Source organism: Sapajus apella, unplaced genomic scaffold (genome assembly GCF_009761245.1).
Source record: "Sapajus apella isolate SASKATOON/1434 unplaced genomic scaffold, GSC_monkey_1.0 scaffold30, whole genome shotgun sequence".
Classification (NCBI taxonomy): domain Eukaryota; kingdom Metazoa; phylum Chordata; class Mammalia; order Primates; family Cebidae; genus Sapajus; species Sapajus apella.
In genome coordinates this window covers 5,103,808-5,126,507 of record NW_022436970.1, presented here as the reverse complement: position 1 = coordinate 5,126,507, position 22,700 = coordinate 5,103,808, and the positions used below count along the sequence as shown (strand labels likewise).

Here is a 22,700-nt window from a genome sequence, read left to right as displayed (position 1 = left end):
CAGTGCTAATTCTGTCTGCTCAGACACATCCTTAGTTTGTGTTGATATGTTCCAGACACTGTGGCTGCAATTGAGACCCCCAGATAAAAGAACTTCAATCCAACATTGATTTCCATTACTCCCATTTTATAAGGACCAACAGCATCAGGGAGGTCAAAAGACTTCTTGGTCGCTAAAATCCACAATTCAGTGGCACTGGCTGAGCCCCATCATGATTCTTAGGTGTCTTTGTAAAGTTCATTTCAGAATGTTAGGCTTGTTCAAAGAATTACCAAAAAACTTAGCCATGTGAGAGTTCTTTTTTTTTTTTTTAATTTAACTACAGAATCCCAAGAACATGAAAATACAGTTTTGACCCAACATTTTAAAATACCACTTTTAGGTAAGGGAAGAAAAATCCATTTTTCTTAAGAAAACAATTTATTGAAGGGCACAAGAAAATAATGTTTTTAGAAAGTATTCCATAAATCTTTTTTCTTTCACTTTGCTGATTTCAACAGGATAAGGTCCATTATTGTTGCAATAGCCTATTTCAGTAGAGAGAAACGATTAAAGGGCAAGCTGCCCCCATCAGATCGTTCCTGCTGGTCCTTACAAGCCAGGCGCTCACTCAGGAAAAGTAACCATACAGGTGTGGCACAGGTTTACGCTGAAAGAGAAACCATGAGCAACAATGGGGGGCATCTGTTGGGCCGATACTGTGGACACGTCAAGGACCATGCAGCTTGTTACTCATGACAGCCCCATTTGGAAAGTGAAGGTCTTATCCTCCATCTGAGGCTGAGGGAAGTTAAGTAACCTGTTTGAGGCCACATAGGTGGTTAAGTGACTTGTAGGACTCCTAAATTCTTAGATCAGAATTGAACAAACTTAAAAGAATGAGGTAGATTGGTCAGTCCTGATTGAAAGGATGTCGACATAATTGTGTTTAGTGAAAAGGGAAACAGAAGAGTGTATTTTAAAAAGTCACTGGGCTCCTTTTGATTCCTCTAACATTTCACTATGCAAAGTGTGTTCTGGGCACCGGCAGCATGAGCGCTCCCTGGGAGCATGTTAGGAGTGTGGAAAGTCAGGCTCACCCCAACCCTCTAAGTCTGCATCAGCAGTGAACGAGACAACTGGCTGTGTTCTCCTCAAAGCATGAGGAGAACCCTCTTGCCCACCAACTCCCTCCTCTGGGCCTCTGCACTTGCTGTTCCCACTTGGCTACAGTGCACTTCCCAGGATTTACATGCTTCTCTCCCTCTCATTTCTTTGAACTCCGGTTAATGTCACCTCCTTAGAGAGGTCTCCCCTGACTTCCATCTGAAAAGCAGTGTCCTCTGTCACCCTCTGTCTGCTCCACATGCTTTATCGTTCTTCACAGCAATGACCAGCACCTGAAACCACAGACTCGTGTGTTATCTGGTCTTCCTGCTCTAGTGTGTGCTCCATCAGGGCTGGGACCTTGTACCTCCAGCACATCAGACAATGGCCGAGATACAAGTGCTTGATAAATACTTGAAAGAGGGTCTATTTGCTCTGCAGGACTATATATCATGCAAATATCTAGTTTCATGGCGGATATCCCTGGGAAGTAGAAAGAAAAGACTGAGGAAAGAGACCTTTTGTAGTGTTTGCAATTTTCAACCTTTCACCCTTCTGGAGTTTCTGCAATTTTTCAAAGGGGTATGCACCATTTTTAATAATTTATTAAACACTTTCCAAATAATTTAACAAACTATCTCAAGATACATCATACCACAAAACAAAGCAGATGACATCCCTTCCTTCTAAAAGGTTTTAGGCTTTCTTAGTTTATCAAATTACACTTTACCAAGAAACTATCTCCTTTTAAGGGCCTCTTTGTTGCCCCCCAGAAGCATCATCATATTAAGAATTTTACTTTTGAAATTCAGACATACAACTATACATGTGGACCATACCTTGCCCCACCAGCAGGCCAGACCCTAAACAGCCTGCCTGGTTCTTGAAGTGGTGCAGACCCTCATACTCAGTGTAGAGTCTCATACAATTGGCAGAGAGACTGAGCAGATTCAAATCAGAGTCCACAAAAGAATGCCATCTTTACTGATGAGTCTTTTATTTGGACAAGACAAAAACATCTCCACACTGTTCCCTTTTATACAGAAAATGGAACATCTCACATATATTAGTTTTTCTCTTTTTCAACAGAATTCATTTCAATCTGTCCCAGGAACTGCTTCTCGTTTTAGGATTCACGTTTTAGTAACACATATGCACCCATTACAGCCAAAAGAGCATACTGTAAAGAAAACACAATGGAAAATCACTGTGAGGTCTACAAATAAATTTGGTCTGGAAATGTATTCAGATGAAATCTGTTAAATACTGGGCTGAGGACAGGATCAAAAGATGACCTCCTCCTCCCATGCCTTGTTCTCTAAATGAGCTGTTCAATGCCACATTATAGTCAAAAACCCAAAAATATACTGATGGACTAAAGATCAGGCAAGGAACACACACAGCAAATGCAGCGCTTACTCCTGTGTAGGTTTCCCACGGTTTTTCAAATGATTTTAGATAGATAGATAGATAGATAGATAGATAGATAGATAGATAGATAGACAGATGATAGATAGATGATTGATTGATAGATAGATAGATACATGCCTATAATCCCAGCACTCTGGGAGGCTAAGGCAGGTGGATCACCTGAGGTCAGGAGTTCAAGACCAGCCTGGACAACATGGCAAAACCCTGTCTCTACTAAAAAAACAAAAATGAGCTGGGTGTGGTGGCAGATGCCTGTAATCCTAGCTATTCAGGAGGCTGAGGCAGGAGAATCACTTGAGCCCAGGAGACGAAGGTTGTAGTGAGCCAAGATTGTGCCACTGCACTCCAGCCTGAGTGACAAAGCGAGACTCCATCTCAGAAAAAAAAAATAGATTGATAGATAGACAGATACCATTTTTGTTGATGTTGAGAGGTAAGCATTAGTGGTTTATGGCACTACTTTTGTGTACATATGAAATTTTCCATAATAAAAAGCAACATTTAGATAAATGCATTTTAGAACACTGAACACACAAGGGGTAAGTAGCTATTTTAAATAATTTAAGTGTTGCCACTTTAAGTGACTACATTAATTTGTAATTAACTACAGATATTCTGCAGGCAAATTAATGGCAACACGTTTTCAGAAGACTGCCTCTTTACAGTTGTACAAGTAAAAGCTCTAATATTTAACTAAGTAAATAAATATAGACACACATAAATTCCTACCTTGAATTTTGGATAGTCATTCATTATTATGGTGACCATACCAACATATGGTAAAAACCTAAATTGTGGGATAAAAAGCAAGAAATTTAAAAATTGTTTATAACATGACGATGGCAACATCTGAAAACACTATATAAATCAGTCTTAGGAAATGAAGCATACATGGAAGTGCCTCTGACCAGGGCTGTAAGGTCGCAAACAGCTTTATTAGTAAGGAGCATCAGCACTGGCAGCCAGGACAAGTTTTTTAAGCAGGCGCTTGAGTTAAGACAGTGATGCTGCTTGTCTTCACTTGCTACAATTGATTTGAGCCACTTGTACAAAAAGAATGGCAACTTTCACAAATCTAGTTCTTGCTTAGAAGATTTAGGTAGCCTATATAAAAACTGCTGTTAGATAAAGCCTTCAAAGCACATGGATAATGAGTTTGTAATGCAAATAATTATTTTCATTTCCCAGTGCTTTTCAGATATAATAAATAAGTGTATGGGGTAGCAAATACAAATGTGAATACCATAACTTATACTCAAATATGATTATGATCCCAGAGAGAAGAGGTTCAGTGCATAAACCAGCCAATGATTATGTTGACAAAATTAACGGAACTATGTAATCAGATTGACCCAGCCTCAATCATCTCTGCTAATGGGAAACAAGGCAGCACACCCATAGTACCCTCTAGTCTTTCATAAATCGGTAGCTCCAGGCTCTCTCTCATCCAAAACCTTTCACCAGAGCATCTGGAAAGACAGGATGGACTAGCTGGAAGCCCTCCTGGTCCCTGGAGATATTCAAGTGAAAATGCAACAAAGAAAAATGATTAAAGGAGTAGGAAGAAGCCTTAAGCCATGATCTGATTAATAACGCTAAATATTACAAAATGGTAGCCAGTCTCTCCAGCCTTAAGAAGCTGGTGAGATTTAGGTAACATTAAAAAAAATTTCTAACGATTGTTAAACATAAAAAGGGTTGCCAAGAGAGGGGAAGAATTCCCTTTTTTGGTTTTTAATAAGGATACATTCTCTGCTGTGTCAATCAGAAGCAGAACTCTCTGCCAGACATTTAGTATACAAAGATGAATACTAAAAGATGTATCACAGAAATGTTTTTAGTTCTGAAAAACCGAAAATAATCTATATGTCCACCAAAAGAGGACTGGTTAAATTATGATTTGCAACAAAACAGCTTGTAGCCACATAAAAAGATACAGATGTAGATTTGACACAAAAAGCTATTTCCAACTTCCTGTTGGATGAAAAACAATCAAACTTTAAGTCAAATTATATATCATACATCTATACCAGCCCCGAGAGTATCTACAGTATTCCCTAAAATACTGTAAAATACTGTTAAACAATGTAAAATACAGTAAATACTGTTAAACAGTGGTTATCTCTGGGATACTTTCTTGTAATGGTTATTTAAAATCCACAAACAACTAATCTCTCAGTGAGGATTTATTTATTTTTATTCGTTTTTTAGAACAAAAAAAAATTTTTTTTTGAGACAGAGTCTCGCATCGTCGCCCAGGCTGGAGTGCAGTGGCGTGATTCTCCTGCCTCAGCCTTCTGAATAGCAGGGACTACAGGCACGCGTCACCATGCCTAGCTAAATTTTGTATTTTTAATAAAGACCATGTTGGCCAGGATGGTCTCGATCTCCTGACCTCGTGATCTGCCCAACTTGACCTCCCAAAGTGCTGGGATTACAGGCATGGGCCACCGTGCCCAGTCAAGGCTTTCTTTTTAAGAGGTAAACAGTACCTATTTTAAGTAGTGATATATTTCCATAACAATTTGAAACCTACACAAAAAACCTGAATACTAACAATCTAGTAGGTCTATACATCAAAGCTAATTAAAGATAGTTTCTTTTTTGGGGGGGGGAGGGGACAGAGTCTCGCACCGTCACCCAGGCTGTAATGCAGTGGCGTGATCTCGGCTCACTGCAATCTCCACTTCCCGGGTTCAAGCAATTCTCCTGCCTCAGCCTCCAGAGTAGCTGAGATCACAGGCATGCACCACCACGCCCAGCTAATTTGTTTGTATTTTTAGTAGAAACAAAGTTTCACCATGTTGGCTAGGATGGTCTCCATCTCCTGACCTCATGGTCCACCTGCCTCGGCTTCCCAAAGTGCTGGAATTACAGGCATCAGCCAATGCGCCCGGCCCCAAATTTTAATTTTTATTAAGAGAGATGGGGGGTCTCTCTCTGTTACTCAGGCTGGTCTTGAAATCCTAGGCTCAAGTGATCCTCCTGCCTTGTCCTCCCAAAGGTGCTACGATTACAGGTGTGAGCCACTGTGCTGGCTGGATTTATTTTTAAGAGATTTGAACTCATCATATAGATAATATAATTGGGTTCAGTTTTAGATTTTAGGTCTTTAGGAAATTCTAAGTTGTAGTTAATCTTTACAGGATAAACTAGAACTGCTTAGAATGCTCCTAATATGTTATATTTGTAATTAACAGCTCTATTAGCCTATCTGTTTAGTTTCTTCATTTCTAAATGTTCTTTGGAAACGTCATAAAGCATAAAGGTGAATCCTCACCCTCTTGCTCTTCCCACCACGTCCTTCTTTTCCAGCCAGTTCTGGCCTTCTTTGTACAAGCCTCTATCGTCAACTTCATTATTATCTCCTTTAGTCAGAAATTTGATGTCTCCATTATCTCTGGAAAGCAAAATAATGTCTTCTCAAAAATTATTTTCCGCACAGCATCATTTAGAAAAATACTAGTTTACCCAAGACTTTACTGTTAGACAGGAGCATTCAGAAAAGCAGTCAAAGACAACTTGACCTTCCTGTAGTCTAAGATGACTGCTTACAGACAGCCATTCAACTGAAGCACAGATCTAATAACAATTTTGTAGACTTACATTCCAAAACACTCAAGTAACCTTGACAACAAAAAGCATGACCAAGCACAAGGGCAATGACTTGCTTCCAGCCCAGCACACAATGAAGAATTCCTTCTCACCACATGGCTTCTCGGAATAAGAATAAACTAGTACCTAACATTTTTAAATCGAAAACAGGTGTATTAGTGTCATTCATCAGTGGCAAAATCATGTGAATCACCACTGTGCAATTCTTTCAAGTCCAGACTCATAATACACCAAAAGGCTGCTGACAAGGAGCTTTTCCAGGCTCACTTCAGTCATTCACCTCAAGTCAGAATAGGTCAGAAGTCAGGACATGAAGCTGGTTTAACAACCTGTGTTGGACTTAAACTGTTTTCATTCCCTAGAGCTCATAAAACAATTTGGTTTTTTGGTTACTTGTTTGTTTGAGATGGAGTCTCAAACTCCCAAGCTGAAGGGCAATAACACGATCTCAGCTCACTGCAACCTCTGCCTCCCATGTTCAAGCAGTTCTCCTGCCTCAGCCCCTGAGTAGTTGGGATTACAGGCATGCACCAGCATACGCAGCTAATTTTTGTATTTTTAGTAGTGATGGGGTTCACTGTGTTGGCCAGGCTGGTCTAGAACTCCTGACCTCAAGTGATTCACCTGCCTCGGCCTCCCAAAGTGCTGGGATTATAGGCATAAGCCACTGTGCCTGGCCTCATGGACCAATTTGTTAACATGGATTATATTCCTCTTCACTCTAGACATAAACTTGATCCTAGATCAAACAGATTTGAGCACAAGGTAATTTAAATGCAAGTGTGCTCTGAGCTGTTCTTAGATTTACTTTTCCTTGCCAAATGAAGAATTTGTTACCGCATTATTTCCTTCACCACTGACCACGGTGGTATAAAGTCTAATTTGTAAAGAAACACGAATCACAAATGGCATAAAACCAGTGTGTTAGAGAGAAATGTGGGATTCATTTTAAGCATTCTAAACTGGTGCTCAGATAGCCTTGTCTCTAGAAACATAATATTGTAGTATAATGGAGCTGTATACAGGGTCTTCTTTCAATAAGACAAATGAAAAAGGAATGCACTATTATAATGAGATAAAATGCCAAAAGCCCCCAAAGATATGAAACCATATCAAGAGGAGCAAGCTGATTTGCAACCATGGTTAAAAAGTAAATCAAGAAGATAAAAATGCTGACAGTCTCTCATAATTCAGGCAAATTAGAGCAAATAATCATTATTTCCTCAACTTGGAACAATTGATCATCTTTAGAAATTAATTGTAAGTCAGTGCAAGAACTGTCACATCATGACTGAGCATGCGTCTTCCTCAGGAATCTAACAGGTAGGCATCAAGTAACCATTAGTAAAGGACCAGTGTATCAGCACAGGTTGAAACTGGATAATTCTCATGTTTAGAGTAGTGTGAAGTCAATACTTTAAGTATCAATATCTGTAGGGTACACCATAAAGAAGCAGTAAATGGGTGGGTGCAGTAGTTCATGCCTGTAATCCCAACACTTTGGGAGGCCAGGTTGGGCGATCACCTGAGTTCAGGAGTTTGAGACCAGCATGGCCAACATGGTGAAACCCTGCCTCTACTAAAAATACAAAAATTAGTTGGGTGTGGCGGCGCATCCCTGTAATTCCAGCTACTTGGGAAGCTGATGCAGGAGAATTGCTTGAACCTGGGAGGCAGAGGTTGCAGTGAGCTGAGATCGTGCCAATGCACTCCAGCCTGGGAGACAAGAGTGAGGCTCCGTCTCAAAAAAAACAAATTAGCCAGGGATGGTGGTGCATGCTTGTAGTCCCAGTTACTCGGGAGGCTGAGGCACGAGAATCACTTGAATCTGGGAGGCAGAAGTTGCAGTGAGGGTAGATCAAGCCATTGCACCCAGCCTAGGTGACAGAGCGAGACTCCATCTCAAAAACAGAAGCAGTGAATGGAATGGGAATCTAATACCAGATATGTACAAATAGTTACCTGTCTCTCTCCCTCTCGACTCAAACACACACACACATACACAGTGAGAAATGCTCCATTATTTAAAAACATACATATGCATACCTGAATTTCATCCTATAACTCGTACAGATAAACATCTATACTAAGCTGCAGAAAGGTAAATGAATAACCAAGTATATGAAATGTAACATTTTTACTAATCATGCCAAGTACTCTCTCATGGGAACTTTATGTATTTGAGCAAGAAGTAAATGTTTCTGGTTCCAGGAAAGGGTCTTAAGAAGTCAGTCATGGCTGTTATTAACAGCCAGGCTGTCTGGGGAGTGGAGGATGAGGCGGTGGAAAATTAATGCAGAATATGCAAAGACCAAATCATGAGATGCGTTGGGAAAAGGAATTTTTATCCATCCAGGACTAACATGACTGCTGAGAATGCCACTTTGGCCCAAGTGACATAGAAAAACTGCTAGGTTTTTTTTTGCATTTCAGAAAATAATTTTCATATCAAAACCATCCTCTGTTGCAATGTGATTTGATTTTCTTTGAGCTCCTTCAAATAATTAACATGTCATAATATAGCACACCTTAAATTTGTGTAGCAATTTAAGTTTTCTAATTGCTTTAGTAAACATTAGTTCATTTAATTCTCATCAACACTCTGTGAGTTACTGTGGGTTTAACTATGGCAACTCCCATCCTACAGAAAGAGTTAAGCAGCTGGTCCAAAGTCACCTAGTGAGTCAATGGCAGAACTCAGGACATAATCCAGTGCTTTTATGAGAGTTTCTAACTGGCCATGAATCTACCAAAAATTTACAAAACCAAACCAAAAAGAAGTAAAGCCTCTTTACTTTTCATGAACTTTGATTACTCTGTGAACTATTGGAATGTCTCGGCCTTCAACTTTAAAAACAACTATTTCACCAGCTCTGATTGGGTCTTCCCGGAAATTTGTGAGGAACAGAAGGTCTCCTCTGTGAAAGGCCGGCTCCATACTGCCACTAGAAAGAAGCACAAAGTCGGTATCAGCATTACCCTGTGTCCAGAAGGCGGTAAGAATAAACATGTCAGAGGTGAAACTCAATAGTTAAGGAGGTCTCAGGAGCTATAAAACAAGCCACTGCGGTTTCTTTCTTACTGCTCAAGGTGGTAACATGTATGAAAGGAAATGACTTCTACTGAGATTTAACATGTCATGAGCACTGGCAGGACCCTCTGCAGTTTGCATCAGGTAGAAAAGAAACCAGGATTCATGTCGACTCTGAAGTAAAAGCACCCAATTTCGGCTTTAAAAGAAGTCCTGCATCTACAACTATAGTAGTATTTTCCTCCAGAACGCAGACTTACAGCTAGTTAATCATCTAGGGCAATCCTTTCATTTTATAGAAGATCCCAGCACTTAGGATACTGCAATACTTACTTGATTAAGAAATGAGGAACAAATGAATGCACCTGGCAGCAGAACCGCCCTGATGCCAAGCTGAGGGCTGGGACAAAACCAGAACCCAAGTCTGTTGCCTCCTGCAGCAGCATCCTTTCAACCACACTCTACAAAAGCCCAATTCTAACAAACACTGACTAAGTTATTGTGGAAGTCAATAAATAATTCCACATGACACCCGTGTAAACCTATGCCAAAATCTTTGGTGGATTCAAAGTAAAGTGCAATATGCTAGAAGCTGAAGTTTAAAATATTCAGTATATATATGTGCTCATGCTGTTTTAATATGTGAGAAAATAAGACCTAGAGATACAGCTTGACTGGGTCTGTGCAACCAAGGATGAGTATTGGCTGCTGAGCAGGAATTAAAGTGGAGAAAGAACCACAGAAGCCCCGTGGAGCTCTAGCAGAAACAAAGGAAACTGTTCGCACTCAACAGGGGTTCAGGATGCTGGCCCTCCCTCCCCTCCAGCCTGGCCCACCTTGAACATCTCAGCAGGTGCAGAAGATGGCAAGGAGAAATGCAGCCTGTCACTAAGTACCTGCTAACAGGTTTATGTTTAAGTGAAACCAGGGCCACTAAGTATGATAATGGATGCAGCATTCAAAATCAGCCAGTCCGAATGACAAGGAAAAGGGCTACAAATACATCTGACTTGAGGGGAAGAAAGAGAAAGCATCAAAGTCAAAACAAATGTGAGTTTTTCCTGTCCCTCAATGTGAAATTCTATTTTGTCTTCTTCTGAAAATAAAACATAATTGTTTCAGGGGGAAAAAAAAAAGCTGAAATGTTTAAGATAATTGCTTCATCTGTGGCTTCATCTTTACTCCTTCAATAAAATTCCTGAAGATACAGTGGGAAGATGTTGATAGAAAAGTAACAGTTAAAGGAACTGCAGGTAGGAAAAGATCCCTGCACAGACTGCAGAGGCCAGGGTGTCCTGAAGTTGACATCAAGGGTCATTATTACCGCCCATCAGGAGAGCAGTTCTTTTCAATGTTTCATGAATATCAGTGTCTGCTTGCTTTCCTCATGGGCCAGATTCCCCCAAAACTACACATCTCTCAGGGATGTCAGTGGTTTATGTTGACAAACCAAATTGCTTTAATATTACAAAGGATGCTTTTTTAAAAAGTCCCTAAGTGCAGCAATTTCACACTACCTTCTGTGTGCAAGTGTGTCTGTGAGATTTGAGGAGGGCCAGAAAAACTGAGATCTAGTGTTGGCTCTGCCAAAAGTTACCAGGAGGTGCTTGAGACTTGGCCTCATTGGGCCTCAGGTTCCTTATCTGTTAAGGGAGAGGGTCCATCTACATTTGAGGTTTTAAATTCCTTCTTCTTAAAAAAAATAATAAAAATAAATTTTTAAATGCCTTAAAATCCTTCCTTCAAATGAAATCTTACCAGGAAGTATAACCACATAAAACACATAAAAGTGGAGCTGTTATATGTGAAGCAAGGCTAAGGCTTCCCAAATCCATGAGTGTGGTTCCCTTCTCCTAATCTACCCACCCAGACCCCAGGGGCATCCCCAAAGCACAGCGTGAACACAAGTGAGTCAGAGTCCCACAGCTCTGCTGTGAGCTAGGCTGGCCTCCGGCTTCTAAATTCATGAAAATTCTATCTCTGGAAGTGTGCCCCTTGACCAACAACGTGAGAGTGGCCTGGTGAAGCGTGGATCATGGCTGTGGCCCCCGCGAGGTGGTGGCAAGGCCCAGCGGAGGGAAAGGGCACCACTGGTTTGGGAGCTAACAGCCCTGTGTTCTGGCCTCAGCTCCTGACTGGTAGGCTGTGACTCTGCCCAAGTTACTACCACTGCCCACCATGCCACCTTGAAAACAACAGTCAGATTTGACGATCTAAGACACAGCAGACAGAGAGCATCTTGAAGCACCTACTAGTTCCCAAACACGGCCATTTGATTTCAAATTGATGTGAAGTTTTTCCCCTTGGACGGCTTTATGACTGTGTGAAGTTAACTCTAGTGTTAACTTTTCTAAAATAAACATGCTGTACTTTATAAGCATCACAGTCTCAAGAAGACAGTAGCCACCAATACACCAGTATTATTGAAGAACCGAAAAAAATACTAGCCACATGCTGTGCTCTGGGGAGACACACTCCCTGCCTGTGGGTACAAAGAAAATGAACTAACACTTTTAATTGTGTTTAAAAATCAAATTGTATACAAATAATGCATTTATACCATATTATTAAATTGTCATTTGAAATGGATTAGGCGCATGGGCATCAACATGGTTAAAAGCTCTAAAATGTCTATTAAGAAAGGTAAGATTTTTCCAAAGCCAGAAAAAAATGAGACATTCTCAAAATAGGTATCAATAAGGACTAATAATGTATCAGTCTCTCTCTCTTTCCGGTGCTAATGTTAACGAGGTGGCTGCTTTCAACTTGCCTCAATAAAACCTTCTGCCCTTCTAAAACGTTTCAGGTTACAATCTATAACTTTCCCAAAATATTTTCCATAATACTTTGCCAGCCACCTGAGGGAATATCATCATGTATCCAATTAAAATCTTGAATTTTAGCTGTCATGCAGGTTTTCACTTAAGGCTGCCCTACTCCTCCGATCCAGGGGACCTTGTGATGGAGGCTGAAGGCCAGCCTGCAGGACCTACCTCAGCACCACCACGATGGGGCTCTCGCTGCCTGTGAGCACGATCAAGCCTTTCCATATCATGAGTGCAGAAGACACAATCATGGCAAAGTTTAAAACCTGGTAATAGAGCTGGAATTGAAAGAGAGGAAACCACAATGAAAACCGATAGCAGAAGATCCACCAACCTGCAGCTGGAGATGCACTTATCAGACTTTTTCAAAGACACCATTTTAGGACAGGAAATGAACACATACAAGGTACAAAATTCCGCAAGTATTTCAACTTCTGTCCCTGGAAAGAGCCTTGCAAATATCATCTCTCCTTAAGTGAGAGAGAGGGGAGGAAGAAAAGAGCAATCTGTGGAGCTTGCCTTGGTAAAGCCTGGAGGAGGCCTGCATCACCCCTTTGGGATTTCCCAGCACCTTATACCCTAGAAAGTTCCGCTACTCAAGGCCTGCCATAAGAGCCTCCGATGAAGACTGGTCCCAGACACAGTACAGCAGAGTGAGACGGGTCTAACCCAGATCCACACACTGTGGATTCACCGAGAACTACCCTGTAGCCTTAAATGGAAGCTTCAGAGTCCTGTACTGCTTGGCAATGAGGCCATCCTGCATCTGAAAATGACATTTTAAAACCAGTGAACAGAAACTCTAAACACCTGGATGTTTAAATCTTTCATAAATGTTTTAAAAGGTAAATAACAAATATTTGGCTAAGAGTGCAGGTGGGAGGGTCACAAGAGGTGATGCATAATCATTAGTTACATTAGCTCTGAGAAGGCAGCCCACCCGCTCCACCCCAAACCGCTGTGTTTAGACCTATGGGGCTCACCTTGCTCCCTGCAGCATGGCACAAGCTGACACACAGGCTCTTCCTTGCTGACAGCTGCCTGCTGCACCTGCCAACTCCTGGTGGCCAAAGGAGTAAACAACGCCTGCCCATGTGCCAACACCCTGTCGGGCTGGAGCTGACCTATCAGCCCAAACAGCCGCCTCTCTTCCAGGCACTGCAGGGACTAACGCTGCTGTGGCTAGTGCCGTTCAAAATCAAAGCCCTTGTGGCAGCGCCAGCACGCCTCAGGGAGGCTCCTTACTGTGGTGCCTGCCTTAGTCTTCCTCTTCACAGCCCTGCAGTTGTTGAGGTGATCTGCAGAGCCAGGCGGGTGGTCCATCAACACTGTGCTGTCTCAATTCCTGGACCCCCATCCACATCTCCAGCGCCCTTCCCTCCACTGGGACTATTCTGATGTAAGCTCTCAGCAACACACCCTGGAACCGAAACGGCTCTATCCCCACATCTCTGGTTCAGTGACCCACGTCCACCGGGCCGCAGGTGCCTATTCTCCTGGCATCTGTGCTCGCCTATACCTGAGAACCTGTATTCTGTCAGTTTCTCCACCCCTCATTTCTGTTTTTCTACCCTCAGCACGCAGCATGCACAGTCCCTTACAGGGCAGGAGCCACATACCCCACCAGGCCGGGCAGCCCTTCCTCCAGAGATCTCTGTTCCCCTCTCCAAGGAATGAACTCCCAGACCTCTGCTGAGGAGGGTGAGGCCTCTGAGTGGAAGGCACAGGAGAGGCGAGGGATCTCACTGCTTCTCTGCTTTTCTACCCATCAAATTTATTTCAGCCCTTCCTTCCCTTCGCCTCCAGTTCTGGGACACTGATTCCTGGGTCTCTGAGGACTCTCTCTGCCTCACAGAACTGAAGAGCCACAGCCTCCCCCAGGGACGCCCGGATCCCGCTTTCGCCGGCTGTGCCAGTTCCCATCTTCCATCTGTTTTCCAGCTTCTAGTATTTGGCTGATCTTGTTTCCTTTCCCTGACTTATCCTGGAGTAACTGATAACTTCTAAAATCTCCTTGCTATTAAATAGTTTTCATGTGTTAGGGGCAGTGGTGTTAAACGGGTCAGAACCCACTTTAGCTCCCATCAGCTCTCCAGAACATCCTTTTGAATTGCATTTGGAGTGAGGACCTCGATCACGTGGCTCTGGGCACCATCATTTTATCCAAATTAAATTTTCACTGAGGTGGAATGTGGTGGTAGGAACTCTTTTTGAGCATTGAGTATAACTTAAAATACAGTTTTAAACACAGTTTAAATAGTTTAAAATACACAAGGCCTGGAAAAGTGGGGCTGAGAGACACTCAGGAAGTCCAAATAGAGACTTGCCAGGTGGTTCTACGTGCTCTGACTTCTCAGTGTATGGACAGTTCTTTACGGTAGCGGCTTGCAAGCCTCAGCGTGCACTAGGGTCAGTTGGCAGGTATGAGAACTGCACTTCAGACACGTTCCCAGGTGACACAAAAGCTGCTGGTGTAGGGACCACAGTTTGAGAACCACTGCTCTGTACCATTGGCTGTCAACCTTGGCTGCACCTTAGAATCATCCAGGAAGCCCTGGAAAGTCCATCCCAGACCAGCTGGATCACTGGGAGGAGTGGGGCGATTCTGAGGTGCAGTGCAGGTTGAACCACAGCTCTACACCTCCTCCTCCCATCAGCTAAAGACTTTCCCAGCGCAAACCCTGCCTCCACCTCACACCCTCCTCCAGCTTTTACACCCTCCCTTCTCCTTCACAGCTCTTCTCAAAACAGTGTCTACCCCAAGTGGCTCCCCTTCTTCACCATCTATATTCAGTCCTCAACCTACATGATCAGTCACATGCTCACTAAATCCAAAGGATAACTGTCAGCCCTCACCTTACCTGACCTGCCAGCAGCTCTCGACACAGATGATCATTGCTTCAAACCCTCAGCCCCTGCCTTCCAGGATGGCACGCCATCCACTTCTGACCACTTTCTTGTCTTCCTGCCCATTGTTCCACCTCTGCCTGGGCCTCCTCCTCTGCCTGGACCTCCTTCTCTATTGAATGCTGGCATTGGTCCCATCATGCTAACTACTCAAAATTCTGAGACTTCCAACTGCCTACCTGACATTTCCACTTAGATGTCTCTAAAGATACCTTATTCTCAACATGTCAAAATTAAACTTACCTTCTCCAAAAAGGTTTTGGTGCCAGTGATCTTTCTCCCAATAAATGGCATTATGATCATCCTGCTGTTTGGAGCCACCTTCTACCTGTTCATTCTATATATTCTAGCTTCCAAACATGTCTGGAGCTTGTGCAGTTCTCTCTATTCCCATGCGGCCACTCTCGTGATCCACCCACAGGGCCCGTCAGGCTGCTGTGAGGGCCTCGTAGCAGGTCTCCTAATGCCCACGCCTACCTCTTCCGGTCCATACGCTGTGCCACACTCAGAGCAGTTATGTGTCACTTAATGACAGACACATTCTCGAAAATGCGTTGTTAGGTGATTTTGTTGTTGTTTGAGAATCATAGAGTATACTTATACAAACCCAGATGGTGTTGCTTACTACACCCCTAAGCTATATGATGTAGCCTGTTGCTCCTAGGCTGGAAACCTATATAGCATGCTATGGTATTGAACACTACAGGCAGCTGGACACACTGGTATTTGTGTTACTAAACATAGAAAAGACACAGTAAAAATATGGTATAATTTTATGGGACCACCATCACATATGTGGTCCATCATTGATGGAAACATGACATGGTGCTTGACTGTGCTGGGTTTCAAATGCACATCCAGTCACCTGGTCACATCTGTGCCCTGCCTAAAGCCCTTTGATTGCATTCCACTACTCTGAGGATGAAGACTAAACTACAGCATGGCGTCTAAGGCCCTGTCTTATATATCCCCCAAGCCCCAGCTTCAGCTGGTGAAGCCTGCCTCACCCCAATCTGTCCATGCTTCAACCTCACATGCTTCTTTCTGCCCCAGGCCTTCACCCAGAAGGCTCCCTCCCTGGACCCCTTAGTTTACCAGACACTCACCTTTACATTCACCTTTAAATGCCAGTGCCCAACAGAAGCCTGCCCTGACCTGCTAGATCAGAAATCAAAAAACATTTTGTGTAAAGGGCTAGACAGCAAATGTTTTATGTTTACGGGCCACATAGTCTCATTGAAGCTACTCAGCCTTGCCAATGTAGCGGGAAAGCAGCCATAGACAGTATGTAAAAGAATGAGCATGGGCTGTGTGCCAATAAAACTTTATAAAAACGGCTGGTGCAATGGAGTTTGCCTACCTCCACTCTGGCCAGCCTAGGTCTTCTTGTTATATATTCTCACTGCATCCTGTATATATTTATATCTTTCATCGGCATCATAATTATGCATATAATTACCTAATGCATCTTTTGCACTAGATATTAAATTCCACAAAAGTAGGCATCATTTTAGCCTTGCTCATAGCTGTATCCTTAAGATTCAACATAGGTTTGACAAAAAGTAAGTATTCAATTTGTAGAATAAATAGTAATAAAATATCTTTAATACATGGTGAGTACAAACAAATCAGCAGTAAGAAAAACACTGAAATCCCAACAAAGAAAGGTAAAAGCTTAAAATTATAATTTTCCAAAGAGAAAATACAAGTGGCAAATAAACATAAAAAATCTTCAAACCAATAATCCTGCCTCCACCCTCCTTGCAACCGTTTTTTTTGTTTTTAGCAACTTTTTTTTTCTTACGATAGCAAGGTTTCACTCTGTCACCTAGGCTAGAATGCAGTGGTGCAATCATAGCTCACTGCAGCCTCAAACTCCTGGGCTCAAGGGATCCTGCTACCTCAGCCTCCCAAGTGGCTGGGACTACAGGTATGTGCTGGCATGCACAGTTAGCTTTAAAATCTTTTTCTTTAGTAGATATGGGGTCTTTCTATACTGCTCAAGCTAGTCTTAAACTTTCTGGCCTCAAGCAATTCTCCCAAAGTTCTGGGATTATAGGCATAAACCCCGCACCTAGCCTTTGCCTAACAAATTTAAAGAGTCTGGTTTTGTTGTTGTTGTGGTTGTGGTTGTTGTTAATGCTAATAATTAGTGCTGGCAACAATATACTGTGATGGGGATATGATTTGATCAACCATTCTAAAAGCAATTTGGCATTAGTATTAAAAGGTTACTCTTGGCCCAGTAATCCTACTTCTCGGAATTCAATCTAAACTAAAGGCAGGTTGAGAATTATGGCCCAAAGATAGTCATTACAGTCTTAATTCTAATAATGTGGAAAAGGAAATAAATGAGCAACAATAGGGAAATAATGAGTTGAAAATGGGGCCGGGCACAGTGGCTCATGCCTGTAACCCAAGACTTTGGGAGCCCGAGGTGGGTGGATTACCTGAGGTCAGGAGTTCCAAGACCAGCCTGGCCAACATGGTAAAACCCCTTCTCTACTAACAATACAAAGCTTAGCCAGGTGTGGTGGTGGACATCTGTAGTCCCAGCTACTCAGGAGGCTGAGGCACAAGAATCGCTTGAACCTGGGAGGCAGAGGTTGTAGTGAGCTGAGATAGTGCCATTGTACTCCAGCCTGGGGGACAGGGCGAGACTCTATCTCAAAAAAAAAGAAAAAAAGAAAATGACAGATTACTTCACTATTTAAAACAATGCATAAAGAACTTAATAGGATAGAGGAGAAAGCAGGTTGGGTTGGGGGAGGAAAAAAAGAGGAACTTTAATGACATAACCAAACATTTACAGTATGTTGAATGAAAAACGTAAGCTGCAGTAAAACCTCACCAAATGATAAACACAAAGAGATGCCCCAAGATGCTGAGAGAGGCTATTTTAGGATGGTGAAATTATGAGTCATTGTATTTTCTTCTTTAAACTATTCTCTATTCTGAAAACATATTCTGACTGATGTAAGGTAGGAAAAGCAGAGCTCAAAACTATCTCTTGCTAATATTAAAACTGTGAAAATAGGTAATTTGAGGCCATTGTGAAGGATACAACTGAAAGTGAGGACATAAAAAGTGAATTAAGATCATTGTTCATGTATTTTGGTGCAATAAATGAGAATAGGAAAATAAATATAATTCACCATTAAAGTTACACACTTTTTTTTTTGAGACAGAGTCTTGCTCTGTTGCGCAGCCTGGTGTGCAATGGCGCAATCTCAACTCACTGCAACCTCCGCCTCCCAGGCTCAAGCGATTCTCCTGCCACAGCCTCCCGAGTAGCTGAGATAACAGGCATGTGCCACCACACCTGGCTAATTTTTATATTTTTAGTAGAGACAGGGTTTCACCATGTTGGCCAGGCTGGTTTCGAACTCCTGATCTCAAATGATCCACCCGCCTCAGCCTCCCAAAGTGCTAGGATTACAGGCGTGGGCCACTGTGCCCAGCCTACACACAATTTTTAAAAGCGACTTGGCTACTGTGTCAATAGCAAATTATGAAATTATCATTATATTGTCAGGAGAGTGAAAAAGGAAACTGGAGTGCTAAGCAGACATTGTCAAGTTTTGGGCTGTAATACGTTAAACCATTCTTTCTTTTGGTTAATGGATAAGTTCTTTGGCAGTGATTTCCACAATTTTGGTGCACCTGTCACCGCAGCAAGTGTACCCTGTACCCCATGTGTAGTCTTTTATCCCTCATCAAATGAAGAATATTTACCAGAAAGTCTCCATGAAACAATCTAAATCTTTACACCATTTCACCATAATGGAAAAAAAATCAAAGAGCACAAAGCAAATATTTAAGAATGCAAACAAATGAGCAGTTAGATAAAAAATTCATGCCTTCCTTCAATAAATATTGAGTTTCCAACAACAACCAATACTGCATCTAAAGTAAAATCAGCCTTGCAAGTCACATCACTCTAAAGCAGAAGTTGTTCACATTCAAAAACCTCCCCACCTGCTCTGGCTGACTTAAAGGGTTTGATAAATAACCGCTGTTTCTTTATGAATTACTGATCTGATTGGGAAAGCCCCAAACCATGGTTTTAAACAAAGATTGCCATTTTTAGACAAGTTTTCAAATCATCTGGCTCTACCCTGATAAAGCAAATTATAAAATCTTGCCACTTATCTAATAAAGACCTCGTACCAAGAATATATCTGTAGTCCTTTAGTATATACTAAAAATAGTATTATTTTCTATGCTTGCAGACTTCATTAAGGGGAAGTAAAATCAATTCCTCGAGAAAACTTCCTTTGAGCAAGCCATCTACCTGCTAAGGAAACAGCCAAATACACAAAAATCTAAAAATCGAACTAAGAAACCACAGATCATGCTTGCAACACCCTAACTTTAAGAAACCTACTAATCAGATTCTAGCTTTAAAATCCTGGAATCCAGAAAAGTAATTTTGATTGAACTACTGACAAGCTGACTGGGGTCTACAAAAAACCAACCACCACGTTTCATGGATGCTTTTGTTGTTGTTCAGCTTTGCCTACCAACTTTGTTTGCTCAGCATTTAGGGGTCACAACAGAGTGTAGAAATAAGTCCACACTCAGTCATTGTCAACCAAAGGTGAAACAGCCATTGTCTAAGAGTTTTAAGCAAACATCTCAGACCAAATATTTTGGCTGACAGAGCAGCAGCAATGCCAGTAGCTGTATTTCTTCCTCTCTTCCTCACTGCAGAAACAAAGAGCCCTTGTCTTGCATGTGGGTCCTGCCTTAATTAATAGTAAGCAGGGCCAGCAGAGAAAGGAAGTCCTGCTTTCAAGACTGTGGAGCATGCAGGCCTAACAAGGTGTCTGTCATACGATGCTATTTTGGAAGGAAGAAGAGAGAGAAAAAAAAGCAAAAGAACAAAGCTTTTTTTAAAAGTACCAAGAAGGAGTAGATTTGAGCTTGCTGAATTTTAATTCGAAGACTAGCAAAACAGGAAATACAGGCAGCTACCGGCAGGCCTTATCACTGAGAGCAAAAACACACTGATCTTTCAAAGGGCAAACTGGTTTAGGGATCAATATACTCATCAGAAGGCCTTTTCTGACAGTCGGCAATTATAATCATCAGTAATCGGTACCAATTTTAGAGACATTTTAAAAATCCACCCATTAAGTCTAGATTTTTAAACAAAGCTCTACTTCCAGGAGGATATTCTTGTGAACAGCATCAATGCTCAGGACATTAGCGGTTACTTTTTTAAGCTGGTGATAATCTCTACTACAACTCATCTTCCAGAAACAGGAGTTCATCAGCTTTGCACACCTAGACACTACCACATCCTAAACACGGGGAAATAGAAATTATCAAACTTTCCCACTCCACTGCTCTAGTCTGAAATTCTACTTGGGGGAGGGGGAGAAAAGTGAGAGAGAGGGAAAAATCACATATGCCTAAAGGAGTAAGTTGTGCCCTGCCATGAGCACCACCCCACATCTCAACATAATGGAGCAAATGAAACTGGATGCCATCAAAATAACGAGGATTAATGACATTTTTCAAAGACAGTCAAAACTCCCTGGTAGGGAGGTCCCATTTTTCTTAGCACAATTTATCAGTAGTAATAGTGGCATTCGTATCCACCATGATATTTAGGCCCCCAGATCCCCCAAATTCTCTACCTAGAAGCTCACATAATCGTATATTTCCTGACTGAGAGGGCTTCCTTTCCAATCCCCACTCACTCTTACCTTATAGTGAAGAGATAAAGACCCAAAGACAGTGATGATGGCCAGTAAGTGGCTAAGGAGAGAGGAAGAGGAACGTTGTCCTCTGAGGTCCTCTCACAAAGAAGAGAGAATTCAACCACCCCAGCTGCCTAAAGACCCTACACTGCCTCCTGTATTCATAGTGCAGCCAGAATGATGGAATCTCAGAAAGAAGTTAGAGAAGGCTTCTGGAATCCCAGTGGGAACACTGCTTCAGTCCACAATGATTGCACACTGCTTGTGAGCTGTCTAGGCACAAAGAACGTTATTTAGTTCCGACCCATGGTCATGGGGAAAAACAACTGCCCAGGCTGGGAGGAAACTGCTTTAGGAGGCATCGCTGGACAGCTCCCATTGTAGGAAAGTTCTCCCCTCTCGCCCGCCTTTCTGCCACTTCCACCTGCGGGCAGTCAGGCCTCTGAAGCCCCACAGAGAAATCGGTTCCCTCTTCACCGGGTGACCCTTCACATACGCGCAGACAGCTGTCGCGCATCGAGTCATCTCTCCCACAGCGTGGCTGTGGCTTTCTCAACCACATTTGACATCCATGGCACCGGGTTTCTATTCTCCCCTTTCCCGCACCCTCCCCTATTTGCGCTCTTGTCAGGGCGAGGAAGTGCACACCCATGCCCACACGTGGGTCTTGGGGGATGTGAACCCAGGCCTGACAGCCCAGCGCCGGAGCTTCGGGTGGCCGCCCAGCCCAGTCACCTGGAGCTGCCCTTGCCGGAGCCCTGCCCAGGAAGCCCCGACTCCCGGCAAGCACAGCCCGTCCTGGCTTGGGGCGCGACTACCACCCGCCTCTGTCACCTGGCGCTTGTTCATCTTCCTCAGGTCCCCGAAGATGTCCAAGCCGGACGTGGGGAGATGCGCCCCCACAGCGCCCGCGCGTACCATGGCGGAGTCTCCGGGGACCAAGCGGCCCGCCGGCTCGGTGTCACAGACTGTCGCGGAGCACCTGCCGGCCCCCCGCCCACCAGCCTCGCGTCCTTGCAGCCACGTGACTGGCGACTAGCTTGGGCGTCTGGGAATCGTAGTCTCGCTAGTCTTGGGTACTGGCTGGCCAGAAAGGAACCTGAAGAAAGAAAACTACAACTCCCAGAATGCGGCGGGGCGGGTGCCTCGGCCAGTGAAGACCTGGGGCTCCTAGGGAGGGCAGCTACTGGGCTCCAGAGCCTTGTCCGACCTTTCGGAGGGAACGTGGAGCAGCGCGTTGCCCCCGCATACTTCAGGGACAACTCGGGGAAGGGACTACTCAAGAGGAACTGAATTTCCCGACTCTGGTCAGGCGCCAAGAGGACACCTAACTCTTGCTCGCAAATCACCTAGCCGTGTTTCTCGGCTATTGGATGACTGCAGAAGGAAACGTGTGCTTCTACGCTAGGGGCGGGCTGTGCCATATCGGGGCGGGGCCTAAAGATGGACGTGCGGTGGGCGGGGCTTGGAAGAGGCGGGACTTTTGACGCCAATGAATTCCACGCTTTGAGTCGTACCACTTGAATACAAGGAAGTATCTTTGAATGCCTTGATCATAGTTGGGTTGCAATGGATATTAATTAAGTGAATAAATAACCACCTAATTTCATACACGAGAAACCAGAGGTCCAGAAATGTTGATTGACATGGCCAAGGTTAAGTGGAAATGAGTCTGGAATAGAACTCAAAGTTTTAAATTTTGAAGTCCTAGATCATCACAGTTCTGATCCTAGATTACCTTTGGTTCATTCAGTCACCCATTTATGCATTATTTATTGTACTTCTTTATCCACAAATCTTTATGGAGCACCTACTATGTACCTGGCCTTGTTCTAGGAACTTGAGAAACATCAGTGAACAAAACAAGCAAAGATTCTTGCCTTCATGAAGCTTATCTTCTACCAAAGGAAGACATAATAGATAATGTATACAGTACTTAAAGGATGGTGGTACTAGGGCAACAAGAAAAGCAGATAAGTTGAATGGGGAGGTCTGAGGGAAAGGATCAGGTTGCAATTTAACATATACCAGGAGCTGACTTACCATGAAGCTGATGAAAGGTAAATTTTGGGACCCTTCACTTGCAAAGGTGTTTTC

General features: G+C 43.0%; 1 protein-coding gene across 1 annotated transcript; it reads right to left on the bottom strand.

The window, feature by feature from the left end:
* Nucleotides 1-2,061: 2,061 nt before the first annotated feature.
* SEC11C (SEC11 homolog C, signal peptidase complex subunit) lies at nt 2,062-21,988 on the bottom strand. Its single transcript, XM_032293641.1, has 6 exons — nt 21,438-21,988; nt 12,157-12,266; nt 8,928-9,077; nt 5,798-5,917; nt 3,247-3,304; nt 2,062-2,266 (listed from the first exon to the last, which is right to left on the bottom strand). Exons 1-6 carry the CDS (start codon nt 21,522-21,524, stop codon nt 2,213-2,215), a joined length of 579 nt encoding a protein of 192 aa, XP_032149532.1. The 5' UTR covers nt 21,525-21,988; the 3' UTR covers nt 2,062-2,212.
* Nucleotides 21,989-22,700: the final 712 nt, after the last annotated feature.

Excerpts from the sequence above, each read along its gene's own strand:
- SEC11C (XM_032293641.1), bottom strand. The coding sequence starts at position 21,524 with ATGGTACGCGCGGGCGCTGTGGGGGCGCATCTCCCCACGTCCGGCTTG. Across the intron at positions 5,918-8,927 it reads GTAATCAAAGTTCATGAAAA|AGATAATGGAGACATCAAAT; the intron begins GTAAAGAGGCTT and ends TTTGCTTTCCAG. Across the intron at positions 3,305-5,797 it reads GTGGTGGGAAGAGCAAGAGG|GTTTTTACCATATGTTGGTA; the intron begins GTGAGGATTCAC and ends CCCACAATTTAG.